The sequence below is a fragment of the Entelurus aequoreus genome, linkage group LG16 (genome assembly GCF_033978785.1).
Source record: "Entelurus aequoreus isolate RoL-2023_Sb linkage group LG16, RoL_Eaeq_v1.1, whole genome shotgun sequence".
NCBI lineage: Eukaryota > Metazoa > Chordata > Actinopteri > Syngnathiformes > Syngnathidae > Entelurus > Entelurus aequoreus.
In genome coordinates, this window is record NC_084746.1 from 37,007,662 (window position 1) to 37,024,277 (window position 16,616).

The 16,616-nt window shown below is 37.9% G+C and overlaps 1 protein-coding gene across 1 annotated transcript in view; it reads left to right on the plus strand.

Moving 5' to 3' along the window:
- The first annotated feature begins 2,575 nt into the window (after positions 1-2,575).
- Positions 2,576-16,616, plus strand: part of ece2a (endothelin converting enzyme 2a) — a 192,516-nt gene continuing 178,475 nt past the window's right edge. Inside the window, exons 1-3 of the mRNA XM_062022781.1 lie at positions 2,576-2,677; positions 2,801-2,900; positions 4,131-4,295. Coding sequence (XP_061878765.1) covers positions 4,136-4,295 — 160 coding nt within the window. The 5' untranslated portion in view covers positions 2,576-2,677; positions 2,801-2,900; positions 4,131-4,135. The remainder of the gene's footprint in view (positions 2,678-2,800; positions 2,901-4,130; positions 4,296-16,616) is intronic.

The window sequence follows — 16,616 nt, forward strand, 5'->3', positions numbered from 1 at the left end:
TAAAAGCAAACAGTAAAAAAAAAAAAATTGAATTTATTTTTTAACACTATAATTATTTGGATCCCCAATAATTTTAGTGTGATTTGTTTTTAAGTGTCATTGCTCAAAAAATTATGAATTAAAATCAATGTTATGAGTTATTGACCTTTTTAAGGCTCCAATTATTATATAATCTCAAATATTCCACTTAAAAATTTTATTGTGTGAAAATATTGCATATTTTGTATTTTTTCAATAAAAAACAGGGTTTTCTTTGACAACAAGAGCATACAACTCTAAATATTTAAAACCGTTATATTGACAGATAGACCTAATGTTGATCTAGAGATTTAAAACTTGAATAATAATAAAAATAATAATACTGAATAATGGCACATTTTTAATATTTTTTTGACCAAAACCCTTTGGGGTCCCCGGGATCAAGCCTGAGTGGAGGCTTAAATGTATATTTTTTGTACATATATTGTATTGGTTTTTAAAATAAAAAATATCAAAATGGCCCCCGCTTGCTTTCATTGTTCAGAATGCGGCCCTCAGTGGAAAAAGTTTGGACACCCCTGACTTAAATTGATTCATGATACAGATATATACTATTTTCATAATACAGTCATCACACAAGATAATCATCAGAGTATATACGTTGAATTATTTACATTATTTACAATCCGGGGTGTGGGATATGGGAGGGGGTTAGGTTTGGTTGGTATCAACACTTCAGTCATCAACAATTGCATCATCAGAGAAATGGAAATTGGAACAGTGTAGGACTGACTTGGTAGGATATGTACAGCAAGTAGTGGACACAGAGAGGGATCAGAAAGTATAAGAAAAAGTGTCTACATTTGATTATTTTTACATTTGATTATTGACAATCCGAAGAGGTATGATGTGTAAGGGAGGGTGTTAGTTTAGGGTTGAAGTTGCCTGGAGGTGTTCTTTTAGTGCGGTTTTGAAGGAGGATAGAGATGCCCTTTCTTTTACACCTGTTGGGAGTGCATTCCATATTGATGTGGCATAGAAAGAGAATGAGTTAAGCCCTTTGTTAGATCGGAATCTGGGTTTAACGTGGTTAGTGGAGCACCCCCTGGTGTTGTGGTTATGGCGGTCATTTACGTTAAGGAAGTAGTTTGACATGTACTTCGGTATCAGGGAGGTGTAGCGCAGTGGTTCTCAAATGGGGGTACGCGTACCCCTGGGGGTACTTGAAGGTGTGCCAAGGGGTACGTGAGATTTTTTAAAAATGTCTGTCAAAAAGAACTGTGAAAAGAAATGCAACAATGCAATATTCAGTGTTGTTTGTGAAGAAATGTTTAGAATTAAGTTCATGAATCCAGACGGATCTCTGTTACAATCCCCAAAGAGGGCACTTCAAGTTGATGATTACTTCTATGTGTAGAAATCTTTATTTATAATTGAATCACTTGTCTATTTTTCAACAAGTTTTTAGTTATTTTTATATCTTTTTTTCCAAATAGTTTAAGAAAGACCACAACAAATGAGCAATATTTTTGCACTGTTATACAATTTAATAAATCAGAAACTGATGACATAGTGCTGTATTTTACTTCTTTATCTCTTTTTTTCCAACCAAAAATGCTTTGCTCTGATTAGGGGGTACTTGAATTAAAAAAATGTTCACAGGGGATACATCACTGAAAAAAGGTTGAGAACCACTAGTGTAGCGGATTTTATAGACTAGGCTCAGTGCAAGTTGTTTTACTCTGCCCTCCACCCTGAGCCAGCCCACTTTGGAGAAGTGGGTAGGAGTGGGGTGTGATCTGGGGTGGAGGTCTAGAAGTAATCTGACTAGCTTGTTCTGGGATGTTTGGAGTCTAGATTTGAGGCTTTTGAGGGTACCAGGAGGTGCATGCGTAATCAAAAAAGGGTTGAACGAGAGTTCCTGCTAGAATCTTCATGGTGCTTCTGTTGACCAGAGAGGATATTCTATAGAGAAATCTTGTTCGTTGGTTGACCTTTTTGATTACCTTGGTTGCCATTTTATCACAGGAAAGACTAGCCTCTAGAATGGAACCTAGGTAGGTGACCTCATCTTTCCTGGTGATAACAATGTCACCCACTTTTATAGTGAAGTCATTGACTTTCTTAAGGTTGATGTGGGACCCAAACAGGATGGATTCCGTTTTACCCAAGTGTATGGATAGCTTGTTGTCAGCAAGCCAGGTGCAAATTCTACAGAGACATTACCAGACTACAGCACTCCATATTAGACAGTAATTTTTGTGTATAGAAACACAATTATGTTAATATAATTGTAGACGTGATTGAAAAAAAGCATTTATATCGGTGATTTTTGTCAATCGTGTGGTGAAAACAGCCAATTTGAGATGGCATGAAGTGTAGCGGTAAGTGAAACTTTTGCAAACAGTAGTGTAACACCGCCCTCTGCTGGAGTAAAAATGACATTACCAGACGACAGTACTCCAGATTAGACACTTTTTGGGAAAACGAATGAAAGGCTTTTCTACAGGTTGAATACATTATTTTGACTATAAAGTCAGCATTTTGTCATTGCTTGTCATTCTAAGTAGCCGCATTTATTTCTGTTTTTAAATAGACTTTGATATATTTTAACGAGGTTCCCTGAAAGCATCACAAATTGAAGTTGCCAACCCTGGTAACAGGAGTGGGTGGCGGCTGTGCCAAAACTGCCAACACGGTGAGTAAAGTGTTCTCCTCCACAAAAAAGGACTCATTTGAAAATATTTACATTTACTTTAAGCTTTTTATAACCAAAATAACCAAATCGTTGAGCGTTAACATGTTTGCCTACATTTCCCAGCAACCCCCGCGATACACGCAAAGGAAGGGGCGACCACGTGGATTTGGTAACTTTGGTCCAGCCGCACGGCGCAGACATTGGTGTTATCGAGTCACAACAAGTAAGTCAATATTTATAACATTAACGCCCTAACAATGTTTGAGTGTGTGTTAAAGTATGAAAACTGCCACATTAGATATAGTACAGGAAGTATGGTACGGCCAGAAAGCGTGGTGACTACGCATGCGCCAATGTGCATGCTAACTTCCGGGTTTGGAACGAGTTGTTTTTATGATGAATTGGTTATTTAAAAGCATGCCTTCAAATACTAAAGTACTCTAAATAAAACATGCAATATAATGTATTAAATAATGGGGTTTTAAAGTCTATAGTTAGGCGTAGGCATTCAAATATATATGTCTATTAGTTCTGAATCTGAGTATACCTGTCTAAAACATGAAGTAATGTTTTTTTTAGTTAATTAATTTTCAGGTATAGCGCATATTAATGAACACATGAATGTTAATATGCCAATAGTGTGGTCCCTGTTAGGTCAGAAAACACCAATACAACGGTAAATGGTTGGTATTTATGTAGCGCTTTACTAAACCTGCACAATACCCGAAGCACTTTACAATATATGTCACATTCACCCATTCACACACACACACACACACACACACACACACACACACACACACACACACACACACACACACACACACACACACACACACACACACACACACACACACACACACACACATTCACTCACTGATGGTGGAAGCTGCGTGCAAGGCGCTAAAACACGACCCATCAGGAGCAAGGTGGGTGAGGTGTCTCGTTCGAGGACAGAACAGCTGTGACTAGGATGGCCGAAGTTGAATTCGAACCCAAAACCCCCAAGTTGCTGGCGCGGCCGCTCTGCCATCTGAGCCACGCCGCCCCATCCATCCATCCATCCATTTTCTACCGCTTGTCCTTTTTGGGGTCGCGGGGGGTGCTGGAGCCTATCTCAGCTGCATTCGAGCGGAAGGCGGGGTACACCCTGGACAAGTCGCCACCTCATCGCAGGGCCAACACAGATAGACAGACAATATTCACACAAATTAAGAAAACTAACCACCAATAAGAAATCAGTGTTCAAGTTAAGCAACTAAATACAATCAAAAATATGGCATACTTCGGACAAAATTAATGATCACAGATCGAATTCCTCTTAAGCCAACATTTGAGATGAGTTTTAAAATAATTAAAGCCAGTATATTCACTAATTACTGTACCTTTGACTCTTCATACCTATTTAACAAACAAGGTGTTTCATAACATTATCTCCATTTTTGGGCCACAGGAAAGATGAATCACATTCCAGAAGACAACCGGCAGTACAAATGTGTCGACTACTGGGACGAAAGGTACAAGGTGGAGGAAAACTACGACTGGTTGGGCGGTTTCTCCAACATCCGACATATCTTGGAAAAATACATCAAGAAAGACGACTCCATTCTCGTACTTGGTTAGTATTTTAAAGTCTGACTGTGTTTACATCTGTCAATACATTATTTTACATGGATGGTTTTCAAAGTGTGACACAGTAAGCCTTTACCACTCAGGCATAACATTTTTATTTTTGTCAAGTTGCTCCTTACACTTTGAACACCCTTGTGTTTGCTTAATGACTAAGACGACCCACTCCATGGCCTCCTTCACACTGCACAGCAAATCAGATTTTTTTTTGCCATCAAGTGACGCAGATCGGATATTTTTTGCCAGTCTGAACGCTCCAAAGTGCTTCAAATCCGATCTTTTTGCATCAGATTTGGGCCACATCAGGAATCTAATCGTTCAAATGTGACTGCAGTCGAAACAGAAATGCGACTTATAGGTAATGTTTGAGCGAGCTACGTCATTCATGTGTGCAGGAAGAGAGTGGAAGTAGATACATAATCACAACATTCCGGTTCAGTGAGCAAATTTTTTTTTTGGTGGCCGAATTTTCGGTGTATCACTAATCAGTAGTGTCCAAATAATAGGCTATATATAATATATGTTTGCTTACATGTTACGTACATTGTAGGGTTGTCCCGATACCAATATTTTGGTACCAGTACCAAAATGTATTTCGATACCTTTCGATACTTTTCTAAATAAAGGGGACCACAAAAAATGGCATTATTGGCTTTATTTTAACAAAAAATCTTAGGGTACATTAAACATATGTTTATTTTTGCAATCGAAGAACAATTTGTCCTTAAATAAAATAGTGAACATACCAGACAACTTGTCTTTTAGTAGTAAGTAAATTAACAAAGGTTCCTAATTAGTCTGCTGACGTATGCAGTAACATATTGTCATTTATCATTCTATTATTTTGTCTAAATTATGAGGGACAAGCTGTAAAAATTTATTATTAATTTACTTGTTCATCTGCTTATTTTCTGTTTCAACATGTTCTATCTACACTTCTGTTAAAATGTAATAATCACTTATTCTTCTGTTGTTTGATACTTTACATTAGTTTTGGCTGATACCACAAATTTAGGTATCGATCCAATACCAATTAGTTACAGGATCGTACATTGGTATATGTAGTTTATAAACATAATACAGAGTTTCCCCCAGAAAATGTGTTAATTTAGGTGGTGGGAGGGGGCGTCGCCCGGGATAGGCGGCTGGACGGGGAAGGGGGTGGGTAGTTGGGTGGTTGGAAGGAACAGTGTAACTCGACCTGTTGCCATCACGTCTCCACCTCATCGCTGCCACCACAGCTTTGGGGGGGCAATACACTACCGACTCTGATTACATTGAACACAATGTTTATTAAAAAATAACCAAATAACAATATCTTATAATAAATACAAATGTTAGAGAAATAAAGAAGCCTACAATTTTTGGTTGTGTTTTCCGCTCCATTTGCAGAATGGCGATATACGATATATATCTCAATATTTTTTCGGTAAAGTACAAACAAAACAGTCCTAGTTACCTGAGATACTAAGTATGTCATTATTATGACTTACTAAGTCAATATTTTTACTTAGTCATTTGAGGTTAGTTTGTCTAAATTGTCAGACGATTGCTTCTCTGATGTCTCTATCATGTCCAGAAGTCTCTTCTTTATCTGGACGTCTTCTTCTACTGCATTCAGCAACTTTGTCTCAATTGGAAGTTTTCGTTTTAGTCTGTCGTGCTTTTGGCTGTTGAGTTTTGCCGAGTGAAAAAATGTACATTCAACAATCATGAATACATTATTTGGGATAAACCCACTTTAGCACAGCTGTAAAATTGTGACATGTTATTTACAACATGTCAAATGGCCCTCAACATCGTCGGTAAACCATGTGTGTCAATAAAGCACTGTGAGGTATTTTAATTTTGACAGAAACATTTTTTTTAATGTAACTGCAGTTTTACTTAACTCAATATTATTTATTACAAGAAACTACTCAAAACATTTTTAATACAACCCTATTTAAATACATCTAAAACAGCTGAACTTTAATATATGCCTGCCATCTTGACTTCTGATTCCAAAGCGAGTATTTTTGTCACACTGTTGTCAAACAATGATAATATTTAAACAAATGGGCAAAATATGATTCCACATTGTTGGAAGTGGTCATCTGAGAGCATTTGTAATTGCAGTGCAGTTCATATAAAAATGTTTTGATGCCCCAGATATACAACATCTATCTGCCTTTTAACAATATTACTTCCTAGCAATGAAGTTAGCGCCCACATACCTGAAGTAGAACTCTTCTCTCTTTCACCACAGAAGATTGTGGATTGCTCCTATTGGAATCTTGCTGCTCTTGTACATCATTTGGCATATCTTTGTCTGTGACTAGGCTGTCAGGGGTGAATGGAGAATTTGAACTCCTGTGAGAGCTCGTGTCAATATCTGATGTTTCTATTCCATATTCAATGGATGTAGTTGATGGAGAACCGCCCGAGATCTGCTCGCATAGTTCGAAGTATAGCAAAACAACTCTACCGTAACCACTTCTTCAACCTGCGTCGACTGCTTGTCTGTACTTTCCACGAATCGCTTTCAATTTAGTGCCGATAATTGTTTTTGTGATGTGCTCTTTCCGATGAGGAAATTCCTCAGATGTCCGTACAGTTCCAAAATAGGGTAAGAATGTCACCAGACTTGGACTGGCAAGTTTCCCAGTCAACTCTTTGAGTTTTGTTAACTTTAAACTCCGAAACAATGCTTAAGAGTAGCTCTACTTCTCCGTCAGTCCACATATATAATTATTTCTTGCCGTGACCCGCCAATTTTGCTATATGCCGCCTCCGGAAATGACGTTTTGGATGTTTCTGATTGGCTAAACTGGTCTTAAGTCCTAGGCTACAGCGCCCCCAGTATTTTGGCATGCGTATGACACTCAGTGCATGCGTTTGCTTGGGGACAGTAATATTTTTTTAAATGCGCACGTGTGGCTGGAGATCTTGTTAAGACGTTAGTTTAGGCTGTGGCTCTTTGTTGTTAAGGCGGCCGCCTTAACAACAAAACACTGCGGGAAACCTATTATGAATTTTGAAAAAAAGATTTTGTGACGATAAAAAATATCGATGTAATCATAGTAGTATCAACTAGGTACGCTCTTGTACTTGGTATCATTACGGTGGATGTCAGGTGTCGATCCACCCATAGCATTTGTTTACATTCAGGCGCGCTAGCTTTTGTTAGCGGTCACGCCGGAGAGCTATTGTATCCTCCTACGGTGTAGTGAAGCATGTTTAGCTATTCATTGTCCTGCAGTGTACATTATTTGTTGCCATGGAGGCGAGGATTATTGATTTAGAAGTAGCTAAAACTCTGACGACTGCGGATGGATGTTCGCTGCTAGCCAGTTGGCCATGTTTTAAAGCACCTCTTCCTGAGGGCGTTTCAGTTTTATAACTTCACCTTTATCTTTAGTTTTTAGACCAAAATGCGTCCATTCTCCTTTTTCTGTCTACACACTGTGTCTGTTTGTAAGTACTCCGTGTGTGTGCGCTTGTAAAACCAGCAATGTCATGACGTGACGACGTGCCGTCATGCCAACCGGTACTTTTCAAACAGAATATAGTACCGTTTTTGATTCATTAGTACCGGGATACTATACTAGTAACGGTCTACTGTACAACCCTAGTACATTGCGTAAGTTGTTTACATGAATTGAAAAATAAAGCTAACGTATATCCACGCTGATGTCTGTGTCTCCTCTACTAACAGCCATACAAAGATTAGAACCCTCCCAAATAATTTACAATATATATTTCCATTCATACATTATATTATTTTAATTTATTTTCATGTAAAAAAAACAAAAAAACCCACAAATTTTTAGGTGTGGCAACTTTTATTTTGCAACGTAGTAGTAGCGACTTCCTCGTACAATTACGAAATCCGGTCAACTTAATTTGTTTTCACTTAATCGAAGTGTGCATGCAAGTGACGTCGAGGCCACATTAGGTCTGATAAAGATCACATTTTGCGTGCTATGTAAACAGTCAGCTGGAAGAAATCAGATTTTGAAAAAAAATCAGATTTGGGCCACAGTGGCTTGCAGTGTCAACGTAGTCTTAGACAGTGATGGGCAAGCTACTTGGAAAATGTAGCAAACTTAGCTACAAGTTACTCTCGATTAAATATAGCTAAGCTACAGGGGAAGCTATCCTCTGAGAATTGTAGCAAGCTACACTACAAGCTACACCAGGCCTGGGCAATTATTTTGACCCGGGGGCCAAATTTAGAGAATAAAAATGTGTCTGGGGGCCAGTATATCTATTTTTTAGGAAAACTAATACAAAACCTCACAATAAAGTCTGATTGAATGCTAAAAACGTTATGACAGACCGACTTAAAAACGGAATGGAATTTTTAATTTTGCTATGAACGATAAAACCCTGAATATTGAGAACATATGAACGTCACACCCCCTCTCAATCGACATATTTTACAATCAAGCCACACCCACACTGCTTGGTGCCTCGTCTGACCTGCTGTGACGTAGATTACCATAGTAACTAGTAGGGTTGTACGGTATACGGGTATTAGTATAGTACCAAAATAATATTGGTATCAGGACAACACTAGTCACTAAAATATCATGCAAAAGCAGAGATTCCAACCATAGAAATACTTTGGATAGTTTAAGACTTATGGTCATTAGAAAACATCACTGCACATCATAATGGCAGCTACACTTTCCATCTTAAAGATATAAAAAAATTATTTGGGAATGCCCGGCGGGCCAGATTGAAAAGCTCAACGGGGCGCATGTGGCCCCCGGGCCTTAATTTGTCAGGTCTGAGCTACACGGTAAAAGTAGTTTGCGACATCAAAGCTACGTGTAACGCATTTCTATCTATGGGCCCACATGTATAATATCAATGTTCATGTAACTGAGAGTGTACAAATATTACTATTAACTATCTGTCATTTAGCTGGGGACACCCTACAACTACCTCTAGGGGTCCCCAAACCCCACTCTATGTATTTATTTAGTTTGCCTTTTCTTTGGCCCACCCCTACAATGTTATTAATTTTCTCTACCTACAGTAAAAAACAGCATTAATCTAGATCTTGACAAAAAAAAACAATGCTCTTTGGGAACAGTTGGTAGTGGTTATGTGCAGTAAAACTTTTCATGAACTAAATATGGGTTAGACGTCTTAGATGAAGAGAGCAGTTATGATGTTGGTTTACAGAGTAAACAACTAAAAACTAAGGTTTTGGGCATTGTTTTCTCTAAACACATACATTTGTCCAAATATGGCCAAGGAAACACATTATTGTGGGTTTCCTGCACGTCGTCTTCATCACTAAAGGAAAAATCTATTCTGCGGGAGAGAATTCCTCTGACATTTTCAAATATGTTTCTTTTTTTTTTTTGAGTGGTCAGCTTGAAGCGTCCCTCTCTCTCCGACTCCCTCGTCGTCATGTGACATGAGGGCGTGTCTGTTATGATTTTGCTTACTAGTTTTGACGATTCGCCTTATCTTGCCTCTGATTGGAAAGTCCGTAATGTTTCACCCTAACCTTAGCCAATTGTGACTCATCATAGGAACACCAACCAATCATCATGGAAGTTCTCTGTATGTATGGATCTTCTCATTCATCCAGGTCATTGGATTTTATACATATTTTTGGGGCCTGGATTCGTAGTCACCTTCTCATTCAATGCGTTTTCTTTATTTTCATGACTATTTACATTGTAGATTGTCACTGAAGGCATCAAAACTATGAATGAACACATGTGGAGTTATGTACTTAACAAAAAAAGGTGAAATAACTGAAAACATGCTTTGCACATTTTTGGCATTCTCTCGATGAGCTTCAAGAGGTAGTCACCTGAAATGGCTTTCACTTCACAGGTGTGCTTGAAGCTCATGGAGAGAATGCCAAGAGTGTGCAAAGCAGTAATCAGAGCAATGGGTGGCTATTTTGAAGAAACTAGAATATAAAACATGTTTTCAGTTATTTCATTCTTTTTTTGGTAAGTACATAACTCCTCATTCGTAGTTTTGATGTGACAATCTACAATGTAAATAGTCATGAAAATAAAGATTGAATGAGAAGGTGTGTCCAAACTTTTGGCCTGTACTGTACATAGATTAGCTACATGTAGCTTGCTACTGCCCATCACTGGTCTTAGATGAGTTATTTTCTCTTCTAACCATATCAATGAAAGTATTGTCTGTGTGAACAGTTCTGCTGTGAAACGTTCACCAACAACCACACGGTGTCACTGTTTGTCTAAATATGAACTACTTCCTCTGGAAAAACAAGCTACAAAAACCTACATGAAACATGAAGAGCCTGCTGAATTTAGTCTCTGCGAGGATGGAATGTGAGCAAAATAGAATGTTGTCTCAGTCCTCAGTGACCCTAAACATCTTTTTGCACCTTCATCCAGTTCATTAGAGGATCACATTTTACAGGCTGAACTGCGGCTTATTTAAAAACAATATTATTATTACTTGTTATTTTTACAAGACAGACCACTATATGGCGAGTGTACGTCCTTTGTTGTCTGCCTGTCATACCTTCACACACGCATAGAGGGCCGTGGTGGTCCATGGTTTTGCACTAAGGTGGGAACCTTCATGTGTTCATGTGCTGCAGCGTGTTTGTGTATGGCTAGATGTGTGTGACGCAGACTGTGTTTATTTCATGGTACTGTCTAATTCCTGCAATATGTTGAATGCCTTCATATCAGTGACTTTACCTAGTTACTCAAAAAAAAAAAAAAACGATGTCTTTGAAACGTTGTAGTGTCTTGGCAGATTTGTAAAAAGTACTTGTTTCTCATTTCTTCCATTAAGGCAGTAAAAAGAAAACATTTCGCGCACCCCAACCTCTCCGCCGCTACTATCAATAGGAGCATTTGGCTATGAAGTTGTTATAAGTACATATCTGCATAACATTAATGAATACAAGAAAAAAGAAAGAACTGTAGATCACTTACAACAGGGGTGTAAAACTAATTTTAGTTCGGGGACCATACGGAGAAAAATCTACTCCCAAGTGGGCCGGACTGGTAAAATAATGGCACAATAACTTAAAAATAAAGACAACTTCAGTTTGTTTTCTTTGTTTAAAAATAGAACAAGCACATTCTGAAAATGTACAAATCATAATGTTGTTTTTTTTTTTACACATGTTGCAGTTAATAGTATTCTATCTTTATTTGTCGTTATTTATACTTTCTGAATAAATTATGTGACAATGTTCGTCAGTCAATTCATTAGTGTTAATTTTCAATTTATCAAGATAAAACAATATCAAAATCAAATTACAGGATGTTATTTATGTAGTTTGCTCATTTTCCTTTATTGATGTACTAGCATCATGTGGTTTATTTATTTCTTTACATATGTAGCATAATCTACAAAGATACAAAGAATTGCTATTCCGACATCTAGTGGACACATTTAGAACAGCGGTTTCTTTCATTCAAAAATGTTGTCCCATTTTTATACTTAGCAAACTCTTCCCACGGGCCAGATAAAACCTGTTAGTGGGCCTGATCCAGCCCGTGGGCCGTATGTTTGACACACCTGACTTACAACAAACAATAACAGAAAATATGAAAAGTGCATTAATTTGCCCTAAATTTAGTTTGTTTTTATTCTTATTTAATTTATAAACGTTCTTTAGACCGACTTGAACCATTTGATACTGAAAATTTAAACAAATCCACTCAATAAATAATAATACATTCAAATTCCAAAAACTTTAGCTGACAAAATAAAAATGAATAAAAAAAATTGTGCAGATGTTTTTATTAAAATGAGGAAATCGGGATTAATGACTACAATGAGCACGTTTTGCTTTTCAAAGCGGGTTTGAAGCATGATACTGATAAAGAAACCCTCCCCCAGCATTGCGCCATTGGGACTTCACTGAACCAAGGCAATGTACAAGTTAACCGAATGGGACTTCACTGAACCTAACATTTTAAGTTTCTAACTGTTGTGCAAGTACAAAGACAAGGTAGTATAATTAACCTATATAAAACTGAAATCAAGTAATTTCCTTTCGACTGAAGGTGTTTCCAGGCTGGTGCATAAAAAGAGTATGGCCAACTAAAAGACGGGCGCCATGTTTGCTACCAAGAACATGTGCAGCTGTGCCTGGATGCAAGTAATTGCTGTCGTTTTGACGGTAGTTTTTCTGACGAAATAAACCCAAAATAATATGTCTATATATACTCCGTCTCAAAAACTTACAATAAAACATGTTTTTATATTGTAAATATATAATTTTGCGCCCCGTATTTGACGCACTCTGCTGCTACATTCCTGCAGTGTTTTGTGACCAGCAGGCACTCTAACGGCGCAATAAACGTGAAAAAATACACACAGCGACCAAAAAAAACCGTATTACCCTCATTTTGCCAAAGTCTTCACAAGCTTTGGACCAACAATCATGGCGAAATTGTGACTTTAGTGTGTGCCTACAATGTATTTGTAATCACTCATGTATTATTCTGATTGATCCCTCTTTTTTGTAATATGGTAAGTAAATACTGTAAGTGTACTTTAGTAGTTATTTCCCCATGTTTCTGCACAATAACTGAAATATGGTAACACTGGCGAGTAGCAGACAATATGGAGTGATTTTTGGTCCAGAACATTTTTTGCCATATTCAATATTGACATATTTCTTACGACTTTATATTTCATGAGATTCCAGTTCATTTTCTCAGCTATTATTACACCGATAATGTGGTTACTTTCACCCTATCTCCATCTATTTGTAATTGTCTTTGACCCTCTCTTCTGCTGTTACCAAATTGCATTATTGTAGTTTTACTGAGAATCAAAGAGTCTGTTTTTGTCAAAGCATCTCTTTAATTTATTAATTTATTCTGTTATTGATTGTATTAACTTTTCTGTAATCTGTCCTGAACAAAACACAGACATTGTGTTGTGTGCTTACTTCACACGAGACACTGTAAGAGATGGCTCTCCAGTGTTGATAGCGAACTTCCACTTCCCATACTTGTTGGGAAAGCGATGTGAAAGTTTTCCATAATTCTTGCGGGTGGATCAGCCCCACGCTGCTCAACACTGCATTTTTACACATTGAAAAACTAACAAGGAAGCGCCGTAAACACACAGCATCAGCTCAAGGTTGGTAGCAGTCATGGCGCCCTGTAGTCACCTGAGTGTTTTAGACCAATCATTGAGGAGATCGCCTGAAATCGAGTTGGTCATCCTCTCTCTCGCTACACCAGTCCGGGTTTTTCAGGGTGAGGCTGTCACCTAGTGATGTTTCGTAAGTACTGCATGAATTATTAAGTGCATGCAGCGTGAGACCACATGTTGGGCTTTGTGGTTGCTTTGTTAGTACTGTACTTGCTTTTTATCGAAGTTGAAAAACATATCACCTGCGATACAGTAGGGCATATTTTTTTTGTATGTCCTGAGAACGCTTGTCTCAGAGCGTAAATCATCACCAGCTAGGGTTGTCCTGATACTAATGTTTTGGTACTGGTAACGGTACCAAAATGTATTTCGGTACTTTTCGATACTTTTGTAAAAAAGGGGAGCACAAAAAATGGCGTTATTGGCTTTATTTTAACAAAAAATCTTACGGTACATTAAACATGTTTATTTTTGCAATTTAAATGAAATAAAATAATTTAAATATATAATGGTGAACATACAAGACAACTTGTCTTTTAGTAGTAAGTAAACAAACCAAGACTCCTAATTAGTCTGCTGACGTATGCAGTAACATATTGTCATTTATCATTATATTATTTTGTCAACATTATGAGGGACAAGCTGTAAAAATGGATTATTAATCTACTTGTTCATTTACTGTTAATATCTGCTTATTTTCTGTTTCAACATGTTCTATCTACACTTCTGTTAAAATGTAACAATCACTTATTCTTCTGTTGTTTGATACTTTACATTAGTTTTGGATGATACCACACATTTAGGTATCGATCCGATACCAAGTAGTTACAGGATCATACATTGGTCATATTCAAAGTCCTCATGTTTCCAGGGACATATTTCCTGAGTTCATAAACATAATATGAATTTTTTTTTAAACAAAAAAGTAATCATAGTAGTATCGACTAGATACGCTCCTGTACTTGATATCATTACAGGGGATGTCAGGTGTAGATCCACTCATGGCATTTGTTTACATTGTGACGGCGGTGAGCTATTGTATCCTTCTGCGATGTGTAGTGAAGCATGTTTAGCTATTCCTTGTCCTGCAGGGATGATACTTGTAAGAAACATACTTTATTTGTCGCCATGGAGGCAAGGATTGCTAGCTAGCCTTGTCTTAAAGCACCTCTTCCTGAGGGTGTTTCAGTGTTATAACTTCACCTTTATCTTTAGTTTTTTGGGCCAAAATGCGTCCATTCTCCCTTTTCTGTCTACACAATGTGTCTGCTTGTAAGTACTGCGTGTGTGTGTGTACTGCTGAACATGCTCCTCTGCTCGTAAAACCAGCAATGTCACGACGCGAAGACGCGGCGTCATGCCCGGGAACCGGTACTTTTCAAACAGAGTTTAGTACCGTTTTCGATTCATTAGTACTGGGATTCTATACTAGTACCGGTATACCGTACAACCCTATAATTTACCGTAACATATCACCTTCGATACAGCAGGGCAGGAAACTTTTTCTGTATCTCCTGAGAGCGTAAATCATCACCAGCACATGTTTTGGTCTTCTTCATTGGCCTTCAATGTGTCCATGATCAGCAGCTCTGTATGAAGAAGCCTACTGTAAAGATGTGCGCACGTGTCGGCCAGACATGAAGAGCTCCTAAAGTGCAGTGGAATATCATCACGCTGGGTTGGACAAGTGCCTGCCACGCTCTCGCACGCATTTCACGGCTAGCCTCGCTTGTCAAGGCTATAAATCCAGAGAGACCATTGGCTCGTAGAAGACGACACAATAAATTAGTGTCACCGCAGGGACGACCACGATATGACTTGGCAGGGAGAACGGAGAGGAGGGGTAGTGTGTGTGAGTGTGTGTGTGTGTGTGTGTGTGTGTGTGTGTGTGTGTTGGTAACTAGGTGAATACGAGAGACATTAAATGGAGGCAAATAATCACAGTTTGGCCTTTCTTTGTTCTGTCTGAACTAGAGGTGATTGTTTTATTAGGATAATCTGGAAGGCAATGATATGAGATTGGTTTGGTTAAAGGGGTCACAATACAATTTTTTTCAACACTTCCCTGTGGTCTACATAACATGTAATGGTGGTGCTTTGGCATAGATGATGTTTTACAGACCATCTCTGTGACTCTACATGGAGACGTGCTGACGTAACTAAGGCAAAATACGTCACTGAAGTCTCAAATTCCAAACGGCTTGTTTGGGGCAAATTTGAAAGAAGGCAAGATTATTTTATAAATGGCGCCATAGTTTGATGATATAAATTCAGGACTTATGGGAAACCAAAATAAAGTACCAATAGATAAGAAAATGTGGTTTTGCATAATAGGTCCGCTTTAAAAAAAAATGTACTAGCAGTGTTTCCCATAAACTGCCAAGATACCTGTGGCGGTGGGGGCGTGGCTATTGGCATGGCTATGGGCGTGGTCACCATGACATCATCGAGTAATTTGCATAATTTACTACAATGATATGATTTTCTCTAAAAGGCTCAAAAACTGTATACTTACTAATTAATAATAACAGTTTTGTTTTAAACGTCCATCCATCCATCCATCCATCCATCCATTTTACAATATAATTACAACACTTTATGTACATATTTATATACGGATTTGAACAATAAGTTATTCACTGAAATATATTTATTAATTGTGGTTCTTACAAAAAATATATCTTATAAAATATAAAAGCTAAAATGTCTCTTAAAGCTCTGCCCCTTTAATTAGTGCATACTAAATAATTTAACTTTAGCCTACTACTACAACCATATTATTTACCAGCAACATAAAGTGAAACAGAGGCAGAGGTGTCCTGCCACAGTCAGTAACAAATAAACAGAAAACAGTAGTGGTCAAATACAAATAAGGCAACAAGAGAAGTATCCTACACTTCTCTTTTGTAAAGTAAATCTGAACAGCCTATAAGGGCATCTACATCAACTATATGATTTGCCTGAGAAACTGGACAGGACAAAAAAAACAAATTTGTGGCGGACGTAATTCTTTCGTGGCGGGCCGCCACAAATAAATGAATGTGTGGGAAACACTGACTAGCATTATATTATGTCACCAATTGACTTATACCGTATTTTCCACACTGTAAGGCGCAACTAAAAACCTCCAATTTTGTCAAAAGCTGACAGTGCGCCTTATAATCCGGTGCGCCTTATATAAGGACCAATA